The sequence below is a fragment of the Centropristis striata genome, chromosome 1 (genome assembly GCF_030273125.1).
Source record: "Centropristis striata isolate RG_2023a ecotype Rhode Island chromosome 1, C.striata_1.0, whole genome shotgun sequence".
Classification (NCBI taxonomy): domain Eukaryota; kingdom Metazoa; phylum Chordata; class Actinopteri; order Perciformes; family Serranidae; genus Centropristis; species Centropristis striata.
In genome coordinates, this window is record NC_081517.1 from 736960 (window position 1) to 755019 (window position 18060).

The window sequence follows — 18060 nt, forward strand, 5'->3', positions numbered from 1 at the left end:
TGATGTTAACTTAACATAAAACAAACTGGAATTGTTCCTATTTATATATAAATATAATTATATAAACTTGGCTCCCACAATGAGCTTGAACCTCCCAGCGTCTTAACTCCAGCCTGTCTTCTCCTGCAGGTGGAGGTGAACCCGTCTTTAGACATGGCTGAATCTGATTTCCAGAACAACGTGATGCGCTGCCGGTGCAAATACGATGGAGCAAGAGTTTACATGTTTGGATGCCATGCAGGTACAGAGTGAACAGACGTTTTTACATCTCAGTTCTGCCCTACAAAACCTCACTGCAGTAAATACACAAAGGGTAAAACTGAGAAAACTGCTTTAAAGTTTTTTAACGTTTTTTAACTGGCCAGCCAGATGGGTTATAGGTAGGTAAGTGATATGAAACTTATTTCTACATGTCAGATGGTAAATGGACTTATTTTAACTTGATGCTGCGTTCATCGTGTGTGAATGAACTCCCAATGGGATTCTTTGACCTTTGACCTAAAAAATGTCGGTTCTAATAGTAATGCAAAAACAGAGTGCTTTTTATATTTTGTTTTCAGTGAATAGACATTTTCAAATTGGTTTTGTTAAGTAAGTAAGTGTATTTAAGTGTTTAACAACTCTATTCAAAGATTTGTGTATTTTAGACTTTTAGTCTTAATATAATTTTTCTGACTTTAATACTTTCCCTATCAAATAAACTTAATAATTATAATATAATAATAATTTCTATTAATCTTGTCTTCACTATTCAACACAGTGCAATTACTGCAGTCTGCTTTGGTTTTCAGTTGGATTTTATAGTTACTGCAATTTTTATATCATTATTTCTCTGAAATGAAGCAAAAACTGAAATCTAAAACTTTGTCACAAGATAAAACAGACATCAAGGAGTTCATTTTTAGTTATAACTCAGTTTCAACCAAAAATGTATTTACTGCAGTTAGTCTTTGTAGGGCAGAATATTATTATTATCAACTATTCTCCCCATGTATTCCACTTCTCTCTGTGTGTTTCCTACAGGTGATGCGTACAGCGCCGAGGTGGAGGACTTGTTTGACCACCAACGTCAGATCTCCAACAACTTCCTGTGAATAAAGGAACACGCAGATTTAAGGACAGAAAACTGTACAACTCCTCAGCACACCTCAACATGTCAGAGGAACGAGGCTGAATGACAATGACATGGCAGTAAATTAAAGAGAGAGGGGTTGGGCGGGGGACGGGGACGCTGTGGGAGGACTGGGACGCTGTGGGAGGGACTTTATGATAAAATGTCTAATTAGGATCCTGAGACTGATCAAATGTCTTCAGCAGTGACCGTTCCTGTTAGAAAGTCAAAGAGCTTAAAGAAGAAATAGAAAGAGAACCCGTCACCATGATAAAACGTAGAGTAGTTCACAGTTTAAAAATCTTGAATTTGTAACAAATCTAATTCCCTTGATCAAAACTTAACCACACTACAGAAAGTAATGAGATGAAGGCACATGAGAACAACACAACCTTTATTTTGACAGGCTGTCGTCATATAATATCACCTAGGCCAGTAGTTCTCAACCTTTTTGAGTCGCGACCCTCAATTTATCATGCATGTTGTCCGTGACCCCCCGCTCAGTTCAGATCACCCAAAAAAGAAACAAAATGACAAAAAAAGACACAAATTGACCACAAAATGATCAAAAAAGACACAAAATGACCAAAAAAGACACAAAATGACCAAAAAATGACACAAAATGACCAAAAAAAGACACAAATTGACCAAAAAATGACACAAAATGACCAAAAAAAGACACAATTTGACCAAAAAAGACACAAAAGGACCAAAAAAAGACACAAAATGACTAAAAAAGACACAAAATGACTAAAAAAAGACACAAATTGACCGCAAAATGATCAAAAAAAGACAAAAAAAACCCTAAAACGACACAAAATGAACAAAAAAAGACATTAAGTGACCAAAAACACTACAACACTTTAACACAGTGGAGACAGAGCTGACTTCCAAAATGATTTGGCGACCCCCAGAAATCATCTCGCGACCCCAATTGGGGTCCCGACCCCAAGGTTGAGAACAGCTGCCCTAGGCAACGGCTGTCTACAACTCTGTACGTGCATTCTGTTCACATTACTAATGCAGTATTTACTGTTACAACTGTGTGGTTTTTGGTTTGAATGAGATTTTTTTTATTATTATTTCATGGTGCTATTTTGCCTTATTTGAATAAATATTGTAATGTATTGCAAATGTATTGTCATGTACAGTTTTATATTACCTCTCTGGAATATTGTTCTTTAGGTCTCTAATTTATGCAGAATTTTAATGTACTTTTGAGTTGTCCCTGTGTGTTTTGTATTTTGTTAATTTTATTATGACAAATATTTTCACCTGTTTGTTTATCTTGAACCTGTTTCCCATCGGTAACACCAGATGAGATGTGGTTGTACCACGGTATTACGCCTTTAACACAACTTGGTAATGGTAGAGAAAGAATAAACGTCAGATTGACAAACTCTATGGTTATTTGAGGAATGGTTATTTGACTGCAGAGTTTCTAATGCAGAACAAAGATAATGGTTAATGCTAGTTTCTGCTAAATATCTGGGGAATAAGCTAACTTGCTAAATGAGATTCCCTTATTGTACTGATAGTCAGGTGGCTTAGCTAAATAAAGGGGACACGCCGGACAAAAGCACCATTTTTTTTTCCACATGCTCTCTGTCACCATAAGTTTAAATTTTTGGTAGGAGCCACTCCATCAAGATTGCAGATCGGAGATGGCAGCCATATAAAATCTATGAGAACCAGTATATCTTCCAAACCACTTCGAAGGTCAATCTTGGTGTCAAAATATACATTTACTGGGTCAAATAATCATTTAAAGCTATTGAGAATATCACTAGATGATTATTAAAATAGATCATATAAAGTGCATGTATTTTGAAAAATTGATAAAATGCACAAAATGTGCAAGTGGCTGTGGTGCAAGGTGCTCAGGCAAGAAGGTACACTGGAATTGCAAAGATCTTTGTAGTTGTAAATGTAATAAATAATAAAAGATCAAATGATCAAAAAAATCACCTTGTGATATTCTCAATAGCTTTAAATTATTCTTTGACCCAGTAAATGTAGATTTGACAATAAAATTGACCTTCGAAGTGGCTTGGAAGACATGTTGGTTCTCATAGACTTTATATGGGTGCCATCTCCGATTTGCAATCTTGATGAAGTGGCTCCTACCAAAAATTGAAACCTATAGTGATAGAGAGCATGTGGAAAAAATGTGGTGCTTTTGTCTGACGTGTCCCCTTTCTTCTTAAATCTGGTCCTAAGCCGCCGGACTATGACTATATAGTAAAGATAAAAGTTCAGGCAGGTTATAAAGAGCCTTGGACACAACAGCATGAACTCCTTTGCTTCCTTCAGCAGATTTAAAACCCAAAAACATCTACAGTAAAAGAGATTGAAGCTTGAACAACGACTGGGTTTCTCATCTTTTCCCAGGCAGCCGGAGCTAACCCGTATTTTATGGTTGTTTCCAACCTCATTCCCACTGATGAACACATACAAACACTGTGGAAACTCTCAGCTGCCCATTGTCACATTACATAGCCTATACTTTAACTATGTCACTTGCTTTGGTCTTATTTTCTCCCTTTTATGAGTTGGAGGAGAGTATAATTTTCACTTTCTATAAGTAAAAAGGACAAATTAAAATCAAATGAGTAATACAAAGTGCATAAAGAAAGTGATAGAAATAGAAAGTTGCTAGCAACTGTTTTCTTTGATGTGATGATATAACTGAAACTTATCTGTGCTTTAAAAAGAATCATACTTCATCCTTATGCTACCAAAAAGTCTGTGAACACCTTGTTTATTATAATAAAAATTAATCCATCTGTATCATGATATAAGCAGAACTATTTAAAGGGAGGGTCAGCGATAATAATTCAATAAACTCTTTGTAATTTATCTCCTTCCAGTCCACTAGCAGCATTCTGGATTCATCCAGTGTTCATACACAGCTCTAGTTCTGTAAATAACAACGATAAACAGTCTGGGACGGGGCCACACAGCACTCTTCTACTGTAGGAAGAAGTCTCAACTGTACAAAAATGAAGTCACAATATCCTAGATGCGGGGGCGGCCATCTTGCGCTGGTGAAACCATTTGGAGCCAAGGTGAACATATATGGAGGTCCCACCCAAACAACCGCCAAACATGACATTACACCCTCGTTTTAACCCTTTGGAGTTTTTGACTCCTTTTCATTCTGCCTGTATAAATTACTTAAAAAGTGTTCACCATGCCATGTTGGTATCATTGTTTTCAGCACAAGCTCACCTGTATGACCTGGTTATTATTTTTTTCATTTTGAATTACTGGATCAACATTTCAACACAAAAAACACACCCAAAACACACACAAAATTACAAAAACACACATAAAAAACACTTTTTTTGTAACAAAAAACACACTGAAAAAAATACAAAGAACACATAAAGCACACAAAAACACATTAAAGACAAAATATTGCATTAAAAATGCTGAATGCAAACTGCAAAATTTGAGAAACATCTGCAAAAACGTACACTTGGTCGAGGTGTTTTTTTTACCGTTGCTGAAAAATGGTTGATGCACTAAATTGGACATGGAAACTTGTGAAAAAGCTGCCAGCAGCTCCATGCTGCTACATCATGAAGAAGTGTTGCTGCGGAGCTTTCTAGACTCCAGAGGGTTAAAGCATCACATGACATGATTAAAACCACACTGATCAAATGAAATGAGCACTAGAACAAACATCAGCCTGAAAATAACTAACTAAATGACAGAAACTATCTTTGGAAAAAGAAAATTATTTGACATTTTTTAGATTTTTTTACTTTGCCCCATGTCACAACACCAACATGGAGGTGTTTATGACCTTTACTGCCACTAGAGGGCAGTCAACACGGCTCTGCTTTCTTTTAGGGGTGCTATCAACAGTCTATGGGTGCTATCAACAGTCTATGGGTGCTATCAACAGTCTATGGGTGCTATCAACAGTCTGTGGGTGCTATCTACAGTCTGTGGGTGCTATCAACAGTCTATGGGTGCTATCAACAGTCTATGGGTGCTATCAACAGTCTATGGGTGCTATCAACAGTCTGTGGGTGCTATCAACAGTCTATGGGTGCTATCAACAGTCTATGGGTGCTATCAACAGTCTGTGGGTGCTATCTACAGTCTGTGGGTGCTATCAACAGTCTATGGGTGCTATCAACAGTCTATGGGTGCTATCAACAGTCTATGGGTGCTATCAACAGTCTGTGGGTGCTATCAACAGTCTATGGGTGCTATCAACAGTCTGTGGGTGCTATCAGGCAGTCTGTGGGTGCTATCAACAGTCTATGGGTGCTATCAACAGTCTATGGGTGCTATCAGGCAGTCTATGGGTGCTATCAACAGTCTATGGGTGCTATCAACAGTCTATGGGTGCTATCAACAGTCTGTGGGTGCTATCAACAGTCTATGGGTGCTATCAACAGTCTGTGGGTGCTATCAACAGTCTGTGGGTGCTATCAACAGTCTGTGGGTGCTATCAGGCAGTCTATGGGTGCTATCAACAGTCTATGGGTGCTATCAACAGTCTATGGGTGCTATCAACAGTCTGTGGGTGCTATCAACAGTCTGTGGGTGCTATCAGGCAGTCTATGGGTGCTATCAACAGTCTATGGGTGCTATCAACAGTCTATGGGTGCTATCCACAGTCTATGGGTGCTATCAACAGTCTATGGGTGCTATCAACAGTCTATGGGTGCTATCAACAGTCTTTGGGTGCTATCTACAGTCTATGGGTGCTATCTACAGTCTATGGGTGCTATCAACAGTCTATGGGTGCTATCAACAGTCTTTGGGTGCTATCTACAGTCTATGGGTGCTATCTACAGTCTATGGGTGCTATCAACAGTCTATGGGTGCTATCAGACAGTCTATGGGTGCTATCTACAGTCTATGGGTGCTATCAACAGTCTATGGGTGCTATCAGACAGTCTATGGGTGCTATCAGGCAGTCTATGGGTGCTATCAACAGTCTATGGGTGCTATCAACAGTCTATGGGTGCTATCCACAGTCTATGGGTGCTATCAACAGTCTGTGGGTGCTATCCACAGTCTATGGGTGCTATCAGACAGTCTATGGGTGCTATCAACAGTCTGTGGGTGCTATCAGACAGTCTATGGGTGCTATCAGGCAGTCTATGGGTGCTATCAACAGTCTATGGGTGCTATCAACAGTCTATGGGTGCTATCCACAGTCTATGGGTGCTATCAACAGTCTGTGGGTGCTATCCACAGTCTTTGGGTGCTATCTACAGTCTATGGGTGCTATCTACAGTCTATGGGTGCTATCAACAGTCTATGGGTGCTATCAACAGTCTATGGGTGCTATCTACAGTCTATGGGTGCTATCTACAGTCTATGGGTGCTATCAACAGTCTATGGGTGCTATCAGACAGTCTATGGGTGCTATCTACAGTCTATGGGTGCTATCAACAGTCTATGGGTGCTATCCACAGTCTATGGGTGCTATCAACAGTCTATGGGTGCTATCAACAGTCTATGGGTGCTATCAACAGTCTATGGGTGCTATCAACAGTCTGTGGGTGCTATCCACAGTCTATGGGTGCTATCAACCAAATTCAAATTCAAATTCAACTTTCCATTTGTAAGAGGAAGAGTTCAATGTTTCTCTCAAATCTTACAAAGTCTCACTTTAAAGGAGCAGTGTGTTTGATTCAGGGGGATCTATTGGCAGAAATGGTATAATATTCAAAACTAGAAAATTTCTTCTGGGGAAATTCTGAAAGGGCCACGGGGGCTACTGCCGGTGTGTGTACACTATGATGAGATTCTTCAGAGATTTCAAACTATGCCCTTTAACCTCAAAATATATGTGTGTGTGTGTGTGTGTGTGTGTGTGTGAAACATGTATCTGGAGGAGTGTCTTTGGTCAAAACCATAATACCTATCATTGATCCGACTTCACTTTGAGCGTCCTGAGTTCTTCCTGAACGTCTACATATGTTTAAGCTTTGTTAGAGCGATCTAAAAAAACTGATCCATCTCCCTTCTTCAGAAATCTCCCTGCGTTTTTAATATGGGAGCCAATGAGGCTGTTGGTGGTGTTGGTGGTGCATCTGTGCGTCCTACGCCCAAACTATAACTCTGACAGCTTTACCAGAGGATTGTGAGGGAGAAGACTTATTTTCCTACGTTTCTATGTATAAATTATTTCTCTAGAGTGGAATTTGCGGCCTGGAGCGCAGTTTTAAAATTTATTTTTTGACAGTTTTTTCTCTCCTTCTACACTCTGGTGATGATGTCACACACTGTGACACGAACATTCCGTGCAATACACACCCATTATAATCTCAGAATTTCTCCAAAAATGATCATGGTCATTGAACAGGGATTGATAAAAAACTATATGACCTATTGAAACGTGGATTAATACACCGATACACAAGACTTGTGTCTACTGTTTAAAGTTTAAATGGAGTCTCTAGGTGAAATTATGCCGGAGAAGTAGACGTTTAAATATCTCCAATTATTGTTCTTTTTCGCTCATTTTTTTCCGGCCGTCCCATTCATTTCAATGGAAAATTTTGGGCCGTTTTTCGCGATTTACGTTGTGAGATTAATGCATATAATGCTTTTACTCCAACTGCTGTGAACACCATAGCTCTGAATGTTGAGCAGAGAGAAGAGTGATGTAAGGTGTTTGCTGACAGTGTTTGGTGCTGGGAACTCACCACCCTGCACCACCAGAGTCCTTTATTGTGGCGGGACATTAGATTATTCCTTAATTTGGACCAGGCCTCACATTTAATTTGCTCCATGACATGCAGCACGTCTAGCACCCAGTTGGCGTTGAAGCACCACTTGCTCAGTAGTGGTTTGTGTTTGTGTAGTTAATCTAATGATTGTGTGCGAGGCCCCAGCAGGCTGCCCTGCGGTACATCACCTCCTCGTCAAACCACAGTAAAGCACCAGATTATAGGCAGGGCTCAGATCTCACACGATGATGGAAAAGAGCAGCTACAATCTGTAGATGTAGTCCAACAACAGAGACAGGGAGGTCCACTTCTGTTCTGGCAAAGAACACTGTGAACATTTGTTCACATTTGGTTTTTACTCCACACAGGAAGTCATGTAAGTAGGTTATGAAAGAGAAAGTCACGTGTGCACAGACACCAGCTGAGACCTCAAAAGTTTAAAAAACAGGGCATAAGCAGGAATAACAAGACGAGGGTTTAATGAATCACCACATGAACACTAAAGAGAGACAGAGAGAACACAAACTGAAAGTTTTAGCACTGAAAAAAGCTTTAGTGATGACAAATAAACTTACAGTACATTTTTTTGTGTGTATTGTTTTTGGTGATCATACATCGTTAAGTGAAATGAATTAGTGTGTGAGTGAGTGAGTTCATCTATATGATCATTTAAAGCTCAATATCATGGTCAAGTGCAGTAAATATTAAAAATCACAACATTTTTCAAAGGTTTTTGGGGTATTTAACTTGACATCGCATCATGTTTACTTTCTGTAAAAGACATAACTTATTACATAATGTTGCAACAGCAGGCATAATTAAAACTATAATTCTAATGTTGCTTTTTAATACCTCCCCTATTAAATAAAATAGCATTTATTTCACTATATTCCCTGCTTTATGCCCTCTCAGAAAGCCTTAACAATGTACAAATGAACAGCATGAATCACTTTTCTGCTAATGCTTCTTATCTTATATCTTTGGGAAGAAGGCAACTTTGCAAACCTGCAGGGATTGTATTTAAAAAGCGTTCTTTTTAATTTGCTATGCTCATTGTGAATCAAGGTTATAATAGTTTTGGATTTTTCATTAGTTTTAGTTTTAATTTCGTTGTGAATTTTTGTTTTCAAATTCAGTTAGTTTTAGTTAGTTTTTAGAGTGAGTTTTCTAGTTTTAGTTTAGTTTTTATTTTTTGAAAATGCTTAGTTTTAGTTCAGTTTTTATTAGTTTTAGTGTTAGTTTTATTTTTTTTGTAATGGGCTATATGTTGGGTGCCAGATTCAAAGAGGTCATAATAAATGTTTCCTTTATTTCCTTTGGTTTATCATCTCAGCCCCAATAAGGTTATTAACTCTTACAGTTCTGGGTGTTTTGAATTTTGGTTCTAGTGTAAACATCCCAGTCTCAGTAAACATATTCGCCATGTGTTGCATGTTCAAATAGAAACACTGAATTTTGAATGAAAAAAGTTGACAAAAACGAAAACTAAGGACATTTTCACTATAATTTTAGTTAGTTTTGTAAAGTTTTTTCAGTTAACGAAAATGTTTTTTCAATTCTAGTTTTCGTTAGTTTTTGTCAACTATAATAACCTTGTTGTGAACTACTGATTTAAAAGGAAATGAACACAGAAAGTGAACATGGTGCCTCATCTGCAGTTGCAGCACTTTAATTAGCCACTATGAGCCACGTGGCACTGAGTCTGACTCGTCCTCAGCCAACTAAACTGGTTCCTCACAGCAGAGATGATGCACACATCTATAGTCATATATGTGTCGTAGTGCTAGAGTTTCATTTCACATAATCCTCTATTTAAATGTCTGCAGGCAACATAATGTTTAAATGTGATTACATGTTCTCACATTCATGCACCCAGCAATCTGTTGTATCACTCTGCACACTAACAGCTGGCAGCAAGTAAAGGTCAGATTTGATTTGAAGTTGATTTTAAAGTTGCAAGAATTTTCTATAAAACAAATGCAGCAGAATAAGACTTAATTATTGTCTGAGGAGGTAAAGGGACGCAGGGTCACGTGGTCTGAGGTCGGCTGGGTGAAGCCTCCGGGGGGGCAGCTAAAGTCTCCTGGGCCTGAATGAGTGTATTCTTGTACTTCCTACATAGTGGGGACCGGAACATGTTTTTAACCAACACAGTGAGGACATTTTTGCGAAGTGAGGACATTTCGGCCGGTCCTCACCAAGGTTATAATAGTTTTGGATTTTTCATTAGTTTTATTTTTAATTTTGTTGTGAATTTTTGTTTTCAAATTCAGTTAGTTTTAGTTAGTTTTTAGAGTGAGTCTGCTAGTTTTAGTTTAGTTTTTATTTTTTTTAAATGCTTAGTTTTAGTTTTTTTTGTAATGGGTTATGTGTTGGGTGCCAGATTCAAAGAGGTCATAACAAATTTTGCGTTTATTTCCTTTGGTTTATCATCTCAGCCCCAATAAGGTTATTAACTCTTACAGTTCTGGTGTTTTGTATTTTGGTTCTAGTGTAAACATCCCAGTCTCAGTAAACATATTCACCATGTGTTGCATGTTCAAATAGAAACACTGAATTATGAATGAAAAACATTTCATTTTCACTATAATTTTAGTCAGTTTTGTAACCACGCAATACAGTTTCAGTTAGTTATCGTTTTTTTAAAAACTCTAGTTTTTATTTTTATTTCAGTTAACGAAAATGTTTTTTCAATTCTAGTTTTCGTTATTTGGTTAGTTTTCGTTAACTATAATAACCTTGGTCCTCACTTCTTTATAGGCTTGTTTGAGAGTTCAGACTTTGTTTTAAGGTTCAGGTTACTATCAGGTTCATGCTGGGGTTAGAGTTTATTCATTTAGTGGTGATGATGATGGTGAAGGTTAGGGGCCAGGGACCTCACTATTCCAATGAGGGCCCTCACAAAGAACTAAAGAAAGTTGATTCTAAATTAAAAATGTTGTCCTTCTGTTGAAAAGTGCATCATCTCAACTTTCCAGGAACTAAGACAAGCAGCATGTTAACCTTTTTTTTTTATTCATAAGCCATCTGAAAGAGTTGTGATGAGCCATTTTTGCAAAAAAAAAGTATTTAAAAAATAGCGACTGGAGCGGAGACATATCACCAATACTCCCCTTTTTAACAATTTATTGAAAGGAAATATTTCAGCTTGACAAATTAAAATGAAAGCCACTAAAATACAATAACCGCTGGACAGTTTCATTCAAGTTGACCAACCGTCTCTCTGTCACTGTGCAGACACTTTAATATCCATACTTGTTTGTGAGGATGTAGTTTTAAATATACGAGCACTGATGATATACGTATGTTATTCACAATGTCTTTCAAAGGAACATTTGTTAGAAGGACCTAGAGAAATGTTGCCTCCATAGACACATAGACGAGGTAGGACTCAACACCGCACTCCTGCAAACAAACATTCAAAATAAACTGAAGACAAAATCTGTCGTTCAACTAAAAGCTTATTTGGTTGATATTTGTTCTTCAGAAAGAATGACAACCATATTATAATCATCATAATCATTATCAGTGATGCTTGAATAACAAGAATCCTCTCGTTGAAAATGTGTGCAGACAAAAACAAAACACAACAAACAACTTTTACACTTCTGGGACTGAACACACAGGACGGCCATGACACTGCAGAAGAAGAACAGCAGCATCTTCAGAGGCTCTTTACTTCTAAATAATGTCATTTAATAAGACAAGCTAACTGCTCCTCACACTCTTATCTTCATTATCTTCATATAGAGTACACAACGTACTGCATCCTCATGATTGCAGGTTTTATTAAACTTTGCTGACCACATAATTGGAGGTGGAATTATTCGGGTGTTCTTAAAAAATATATATACACATTAAAAAAAAAAAAAAGTACGACCTTGAAGATTTCCTTTTTTCTCTCTTAGGAAACACCTGATTTGTTTTTGGATTTCATTTTGACTTGTTTTTTAACCTTCATCATCTGTAGTCATCACTCTTTTGTTTGTTTGGTCATAATAATATAATAAACAGTACGCTGATTCCTGCACAAGTGAGTTAAAGTTTGTTCCGTTTTTTTTTTTAGGGTTCTTGTAACAGAGTCCCTCTTTATAATATAATACTACTAATGTAATGTCTTTGGTCAGTGGGCCAGAGGCTCAATCACCCTTCAGTTACCTCAGTAAGTGTTAGACAGAAACACTACAGATAATTATTAAAGCAACTACAAGGAGCTTTCACTGCGTGTGAGTCTGGCAGCGTGTTTCCATCAGACTCTCAGTAGAAACCTCTAATGTTTATTATTTATTTAATATCTAATGTTACTGCAGCAACACAGTCTAACAGTCTGCTGCTCAGTCCTGGATCTGGTTCTGTGATTCCAGTTCCTCCAGAAAGAAACCAATGTGGGCCTCCAGCAGCCTGGTGTCAGTGTTGGCTCAGGGGAAAGGGGGGCGGGACTCTGCAGAACCAGACCTGGGTCTGTCTGGAGGGCTGGTGGATGGAGGAGGCTCTGCTGGAGCCGGAGCTGGAGGAGCTTCTGGTTAACCTGCACGCCTGTTTGTTTTCTTCAGAAACGGATGCGGTAGCACCATGACACACTGAGACTAACGATGGAGAAACAGACTATATTCTGGCTGGTGATGTGGGTCAGACAGAGGCCTCAGTAGAGAGTCCAGACTGTTTACGAACCAGTTCAAAGCTCCTTGTTGTTGCTTTAAATGGAAAATCTTCAAGGTTGTTACTTAGAAACATTTTTAAAAATCCACCTAAAAAGACACAAACGTTCTTAGATCTATTCAGTTGGGTTATAAATGGTTAAACTGAGGTTACACTGGTATGAAAGAAAACCAAAGAGTCAGTGTGCTAGTGCTGGCTACGGTACAGAAGAAAGACGTCTCTGCATGGACACAAAGGTGAGAGAATTATAGAGGGACTCTCTCTGCAGGCAGATGGACACTTAAAGCTGCTGATGCTGATGGACGACGGCAGGAAGGAGGAAAAATGGTGGAAATCCACTTCTGGGACGTGTGGTGCTAGGAAGGAGTGGCCAGTTGACAAAAACAGAGCAGGAGAAAAAACGAGGAGCCTTCAGCCTGAGCTGAATCAAGGATCTTTAAAAATAAAAGTGTAGTTTCAGTCCAGACTCTTCCCCTCCCAGGCATCCTCCTTCTGTTTGGCTGCCAGACGCTTTTGTTCTGAGAGATAAATCACAGAGACACGCTTCAACATATCAATCAGCCAAAGCCCTCAACTCAACAAGACGCATGTGATTTGTTGCTGTAAGTGTGAGTGGCTGTCTGGGCCACATGCAGGGCAGACTGAGGACCAGGACTAGGACCAGGACTAGGACTAGACGTGAACCTGTGGGTCTGACCGGACGTGGCTCCAGCTCAGAGGACACAATGTTCAGCACATGATGCACGTCTGCGTGTTGTGATGTTACATAAAGAGCAGAGCAGTGAACCCAGGCCAAGAACAAAGGAGCTTTTTATAGTTTTCTATACTTCCTGACTGGCTCTTCAGTGGACAGCCATTTGTGGTTTTCTGTGCCTATATACTTATGTTCCATCTGTGAAGGGAAATGGCTGCTGGACTGATTATAGACCTGTTGTGATCTGCACAACAACTTCCCCTGGCAGCAACTCGCAACGACACAGCTCCCACTGGTGGTGGAACCTCGTGATGCAAAGACTTTGACAGAATGTTTAGGGACCCAGAGGAGGCTGACTGGGACTAATGTTGGTTTGGTCAGCTGTCTCAGTCCTGTGTTTTTATCACATTAACTCAACTTCATGCTGTTTTTTTAGTCAAGTTCAAAGATAGCCATAACTATTAAACTCAGTATAGTTTTAGCCAATGAAAACTGTAGACATCAAATTGTATATTAATTTCAATCTAGTTTCACCAAAAACTAATAATTGTCACTTTAGTCAAACTTATTTCCCATCAGGGCTCCATGGTGCTGTAGTGGCTAGCCCCCCACGACTCGAGTGCAGATAATCAGTTAAGGATAATGAATAATAATAATGATATTTCACATAAGATTGTATCAATATCTGCTAAAAAAAACAACTAAGTTAAACAAAATGCAGCTTTGCAGAAAGCTTGAAAGCTGCATTCTTGGTGGTCTGATGGTAACAAACTTAGAGAATACATGGAGACATGAACATGTTGTGATTTTGCATGTTTATTTTGTCTCAGTTAGTGTTTAATGACATCTCAGTCACTGGGAAAGCTGCTGTTGATGAACATAATGAGTCATAGTTCTCGTGAACCAAACTGCTCTACAGGGACCAGTGTTCTCTCTTAATGACACCCTGCTCCACACTCACACATATTAAACCCATTATCCAAGTTAGCGGCAGCCCACTGTGGTATTTCAGTGAAGAGTGGAGAGAACAGGCAGTTCTGATGCTCACCACAGTAAATCATCTATGTGCTGAATATAACGTTAATAATGTACCTCTGGCCTCCTGCAGCTTCTTCCTCTCCGCCTCACGCTGCTCCTTGGTCACGTTGCTCTTCACACCGAGCGCTCCGATCACCAGCTGGCGGGCCAGAGCTGCGCTGGTCTGAGGCCTCTCTTTAGCAGGCAGGAGGTAGTCTGAGGGGGGGGAGAAAAAAAATGAACATAATATCGGTCTCTAAAAATGTGAGCTACAGAAGAGAATCGGACACAAAACTGTAGAGGCACACGGTCATATCATCTCTTCCAACAATACCTCGGTTAAGTCACGGTCACCTAACAGATATATAAAAAAAAAAAAAAAATGAATAAAACTCTTATTCTTTTCTCTTCTTTTCTTCTTTAACATATAGCACTCCTTTAGCAATGACAGTTAGCTCTTAAAGTTCTGTACTTACTTGATTCCTGTGGTCTATGTCTAGTACCATCAGGTTGAATCACTTATTGTAAGTCGCTTTGGACAAAAGCGTCTGCTAAATGACATGTAATGTGATGTAATGTCATATTTATACCTGAGCAGCTGCGAGCTTTAGCCTTGATGGCGGAGGAGGACTTGGAGAGAGGACGCAGCTTCATCAGAGGATGTTTGGCTCTTAAAGCTTCACGAGCTGAAACAAATCACACAGGTTTACATGTTAGTTCAGATTTTTGGAGAAAACCGAAAAAAACAAAACATTTGCAAGATGATGAAGACGCATGCAGGACCATTCAGGTTTCTTCATGCAGGAGGTGATGGTGGAGATACTAACGTTTCCTTCAGTCATCAACCATGACTGTAATAACATCTATTGCTGCTTTGCACATGTTGTGGAACATACTTTAGAAAGACAAACATCATTGTGTCTGCTCGTTGAATTTCATTTCCTTCTCCAGAATCTATGGCACCACTACAGCAGTAAGAACAGATTTTGCTGTGATTTAATTGTAATAAACGGATCCAAAGTATGCCAAAAAACCTTATTATGAGGATGATGTGTAAAAAGTCTGATTCATGCTTTGTTAGATCTGTCAGCAAGCTTAAAATGCTTGTTTCATGATTGGAGTTTGGATTGAACACCACAGATTTTGCATCACAGTGTCATGGCCAGTGCCAAGCATTGCTTCTTAGCATCAACTTGGTATGTAACCATGTGCATGTGCTCATTGAATGTATTGTGCTGCTGTTGATTATATATTATTATGGATATGTAGTGTAATGTGTTAAATTGTATTTGTACTGTAATCAGGGTGCCATTGGAAATGAGAGCTTGCTCTCAATTGGCCCTCCCTGAATAAATAAAGGTGAAATGAATGAATGTACAATGCAAAAGTTGACTTTGCGCATAACAGAAATGTGAGAACAATGATATTATGATATTTACAGCAGAGGATAATGTATTTGACCTGTATTTACCTGCTATGGGGCTGGAGAAGAGGCCCAGGGCGTGTGTGTCATCAACCCACTTGATGTCAAAGCCTCTCTGTCTGAAACACACAGTGACAAATAGTTACAAAAACTGTTACTAAATCAAATCATATCCCAGGGATTCCCCATTCACTGTAACTTCATTATAGTGGTTTAGTCAGGATTATAATGTTGGTGTTAGAATGCAACAAGGACTAGCGACACAGTGAATTCTACATACTGGTAGGCATGAAATAACTTGAGGAGGTCCTCGTTCTTGAAATCTGTCGGGAAGTCGTAGATCTCTACAATGTGAGCGAGTTCATCCTCTGTGAGGTCGATGTCCTCATCAGAGTCTCCGTCCATGTTGTAGTAATCAAACCTGGCCTCCTGGACCGACTTCTTCTTCTTCTTACCTTCATTTAGAGCCAGCTGGAGAGGGACGGAAGGAGAAAAGGGGGAGCAGATGGAGAGTAAGAAAACGACAAGGGGAGTGAACATTTTTGCATAAATCTGCTAACCTGAACATTTACATTTACACTCTGCACATTTCTCCACTTAAATTTGCACTAAGTTGTATATAGTATATTATTATTATTATTATTATTATGATTGTATATTTGTATATTGTTAAATGTCTTTTCTTAGATTGTCTATTTTTTATCTTTATCTTAAAAATTGTGTGAAACTTTGCGGCTGTAACAAAGAAATTTCCGCACTGTGGGATTAATAAAGTCAAATCTGAATCTGAATCTTCATTTAAAAACAATTATGAGACTGAAAAGGTTTTAGCCAAGGGAAAAAAAATGGCAAATTTATGTGTGTGAAGTTTGGGGCAGATCATGTCTTACCTCTTCAAGTAGACAATCTCCGTCCTCATTAAACAACGTGTCCCAGCTCTCCTCCTCCTCCTCCTGAGAGCCGGTGGCCTCCAGCGCTGAGGGAACATCTGCTTCCACGTTAGATGGTTCAGGCTGCCCGTTAAGCTGCACATCTGCATCCTGTAGCCGCTCTTCTTTCACATCGTTCTGTGTCTCTCCTCCCTCTGGTCCACCAACCGGCCCTTCCTTATCGGCGGCCCCGGCCTTGTGCTTCTTGTTCCTGGCGTTCTTCCTGGCCTTGTCCGTGTAGCGGGGCCTGGGTCTGGGTTTCACTTCTCCCTCAGCCTGAGTTTTGTCTTTGGAGCCTTGAAGTCGTTGCTTGGGAACGTACAGAGCCTGACTGGGCTTCTTTGACTGAGAGGCAGGTGGAGGTGTTGGCTGGGCTGGAGGACACTCTTCTTTTGGTTGCTCCAATTCCATTATTAGGTGTGGTTAAAAAAATACTAGGACCATGGAGGAGAGGAAGCAGGATGCAGTGAAAACATGTAACGTAAATCATCACCCTGTTAAAATAATCTGCTAACTCATTTTTCAAGTTTTGCAGGAAACACAAAAAACTTCAGCAAAAGTGTAACATATGACATTTATTGATCATTTCACTCAAAAAGGATGTAACAAAGGATGGCTATTGGCATAGTAATAACACTGTGTAAATCATCTAACTCAAAAAAATAAATAAATAAATGACTTAGGCATTTTTTTAACATGCCTTTGTGACTTAAGCAAGATATGGTAACACTTTATTTTGAAGGTGTCTACATAAGAGTGACACAAGCCTGTCATAAACATGACATGACAAGTATCATGAGCATTAATGTTACTTCAAAGTGTCATTAATGTTCATGACACATCCCATGTCATGATTATGACACGCTCATGTCACTCTTATGTAGACACCTTCAAAATAAAGTGTTACCATATCTTGCTTAAGTCACAAAGGCATGTTCAAAAAATTGCCTAAGTCACATTTTATTTTGACTTAGGCATAATAAATCCGCTTGACATAGGCCATTATCTTAAAGGGGTAAAATCACATGATCTGATCAACTGAGGATGGAGGTGATTTTACCATAGGTGGCTATGAGGAGATGATTAAGGAAAAATAAAACAATTTTGACAAAAAATGACTTAGGTGATTATTTTAACAGTGTGACGAAATACATAGTATGCTATTTTTGACGAAACGAGTGCTGGTTGTGTTTGATGACAATATGATTCATATTTTAGTCTAATTACTTAAACTAGTTAATTTCTTCGGGTGAACAGTCTAAAAATGTAACTAAACGCATTAAATCACTACCTTGCTGTTAGCTAGTTAGCGCTAGCTTACCCGTTCTGCTATCTAACAGTCAAACTTCCTCTCGCTGAGCTATACTAATTGTTTATTGAGGACACAAACATAAACATAACATCAATAAACATTAAATGTAATTATATTCATTAATTCTCAATCAAAACAACCGTGCAATTATGAATAAAATGTGTTTCTCTTTCGACTTACCCGTGTTTGGTTTGTTTAGCTACAGCTTTTC

General features: G+C 38.9%; 2 protein-coding genes across 2 annotated transcripts in view; one reads left to right on the forward strand and one right to left on the reverse strand.

Annotated features, from left to right (window-relative positions):
* LOC131980613 (lysyl oxidase homolog 4-like) overlaps positions 1-1182 on the forward strand; it is a 30982-nt gene extending 29800 nt beyond the window's left edge. Inside the window, exons 13-14 of the mRNA XM_059344908.1 lie at positions 130-241; positions 1024-1182. Of these exons, the coding sequence (XP_059200891.1) occupies positions 130-241; positions 1024-1094 (183 nt within the window). The 3' untranslated portion in view covers positions 1095-1182. The remainder of the gene's footprint in view (positions 1-129; positions 242-1023) is intronic.
* Positions 1183-10927: 9745 nt separating this feature from the next.
* Positions 10928-16964, reverse strand: r3hcc1l (R3H domain and coiled-coil containing 1-like). The gene is made up of 6 exons (XM_059347422.1): positions 16499-16964; positions 15889-16079; positions 15657-15727; positions 14776-14871; positions 14261-14401; positions 10928-12992 (listed from the first exon to the last, which is right to left on the reverse strand). Exons 1-6 carry the CDS (start codon positions 16946-16948, stop codon positions 12931-12933), a joined length of 1011 nt encoding a protein of 336 aa, XP_059203405.1. The 5' UTR covers positions 16949-16964; the 3' UTR covers positions 10928-12930.
* Positions 16965-18060: the final 1096 nt, after the last annotated feature.

Coding starts and splice junctions, on each gene's coding strand:
- r3hcc1l (XM_059347422.1), bottom strand. CDS start 16,948: ATGGAATTGGAGCAACCAAAAGAAGAGTGTCCTCCAGCCCAGCCAACA. Junction 16,080..16,498: donor GAGATTGTCTACTTGAAGAG/GTAAGACATGAT, acceptor GTCCCTCTCCAG/CTGGCTCTAAATGAAGGTAA. Junction 12,993..14,260: donor GAAGCTGCAGGAGGCCAGAG/GTACATTATTAA, acceptor TTTATCTCTCAG/AACAAAAGCGTCTGGCAGCC.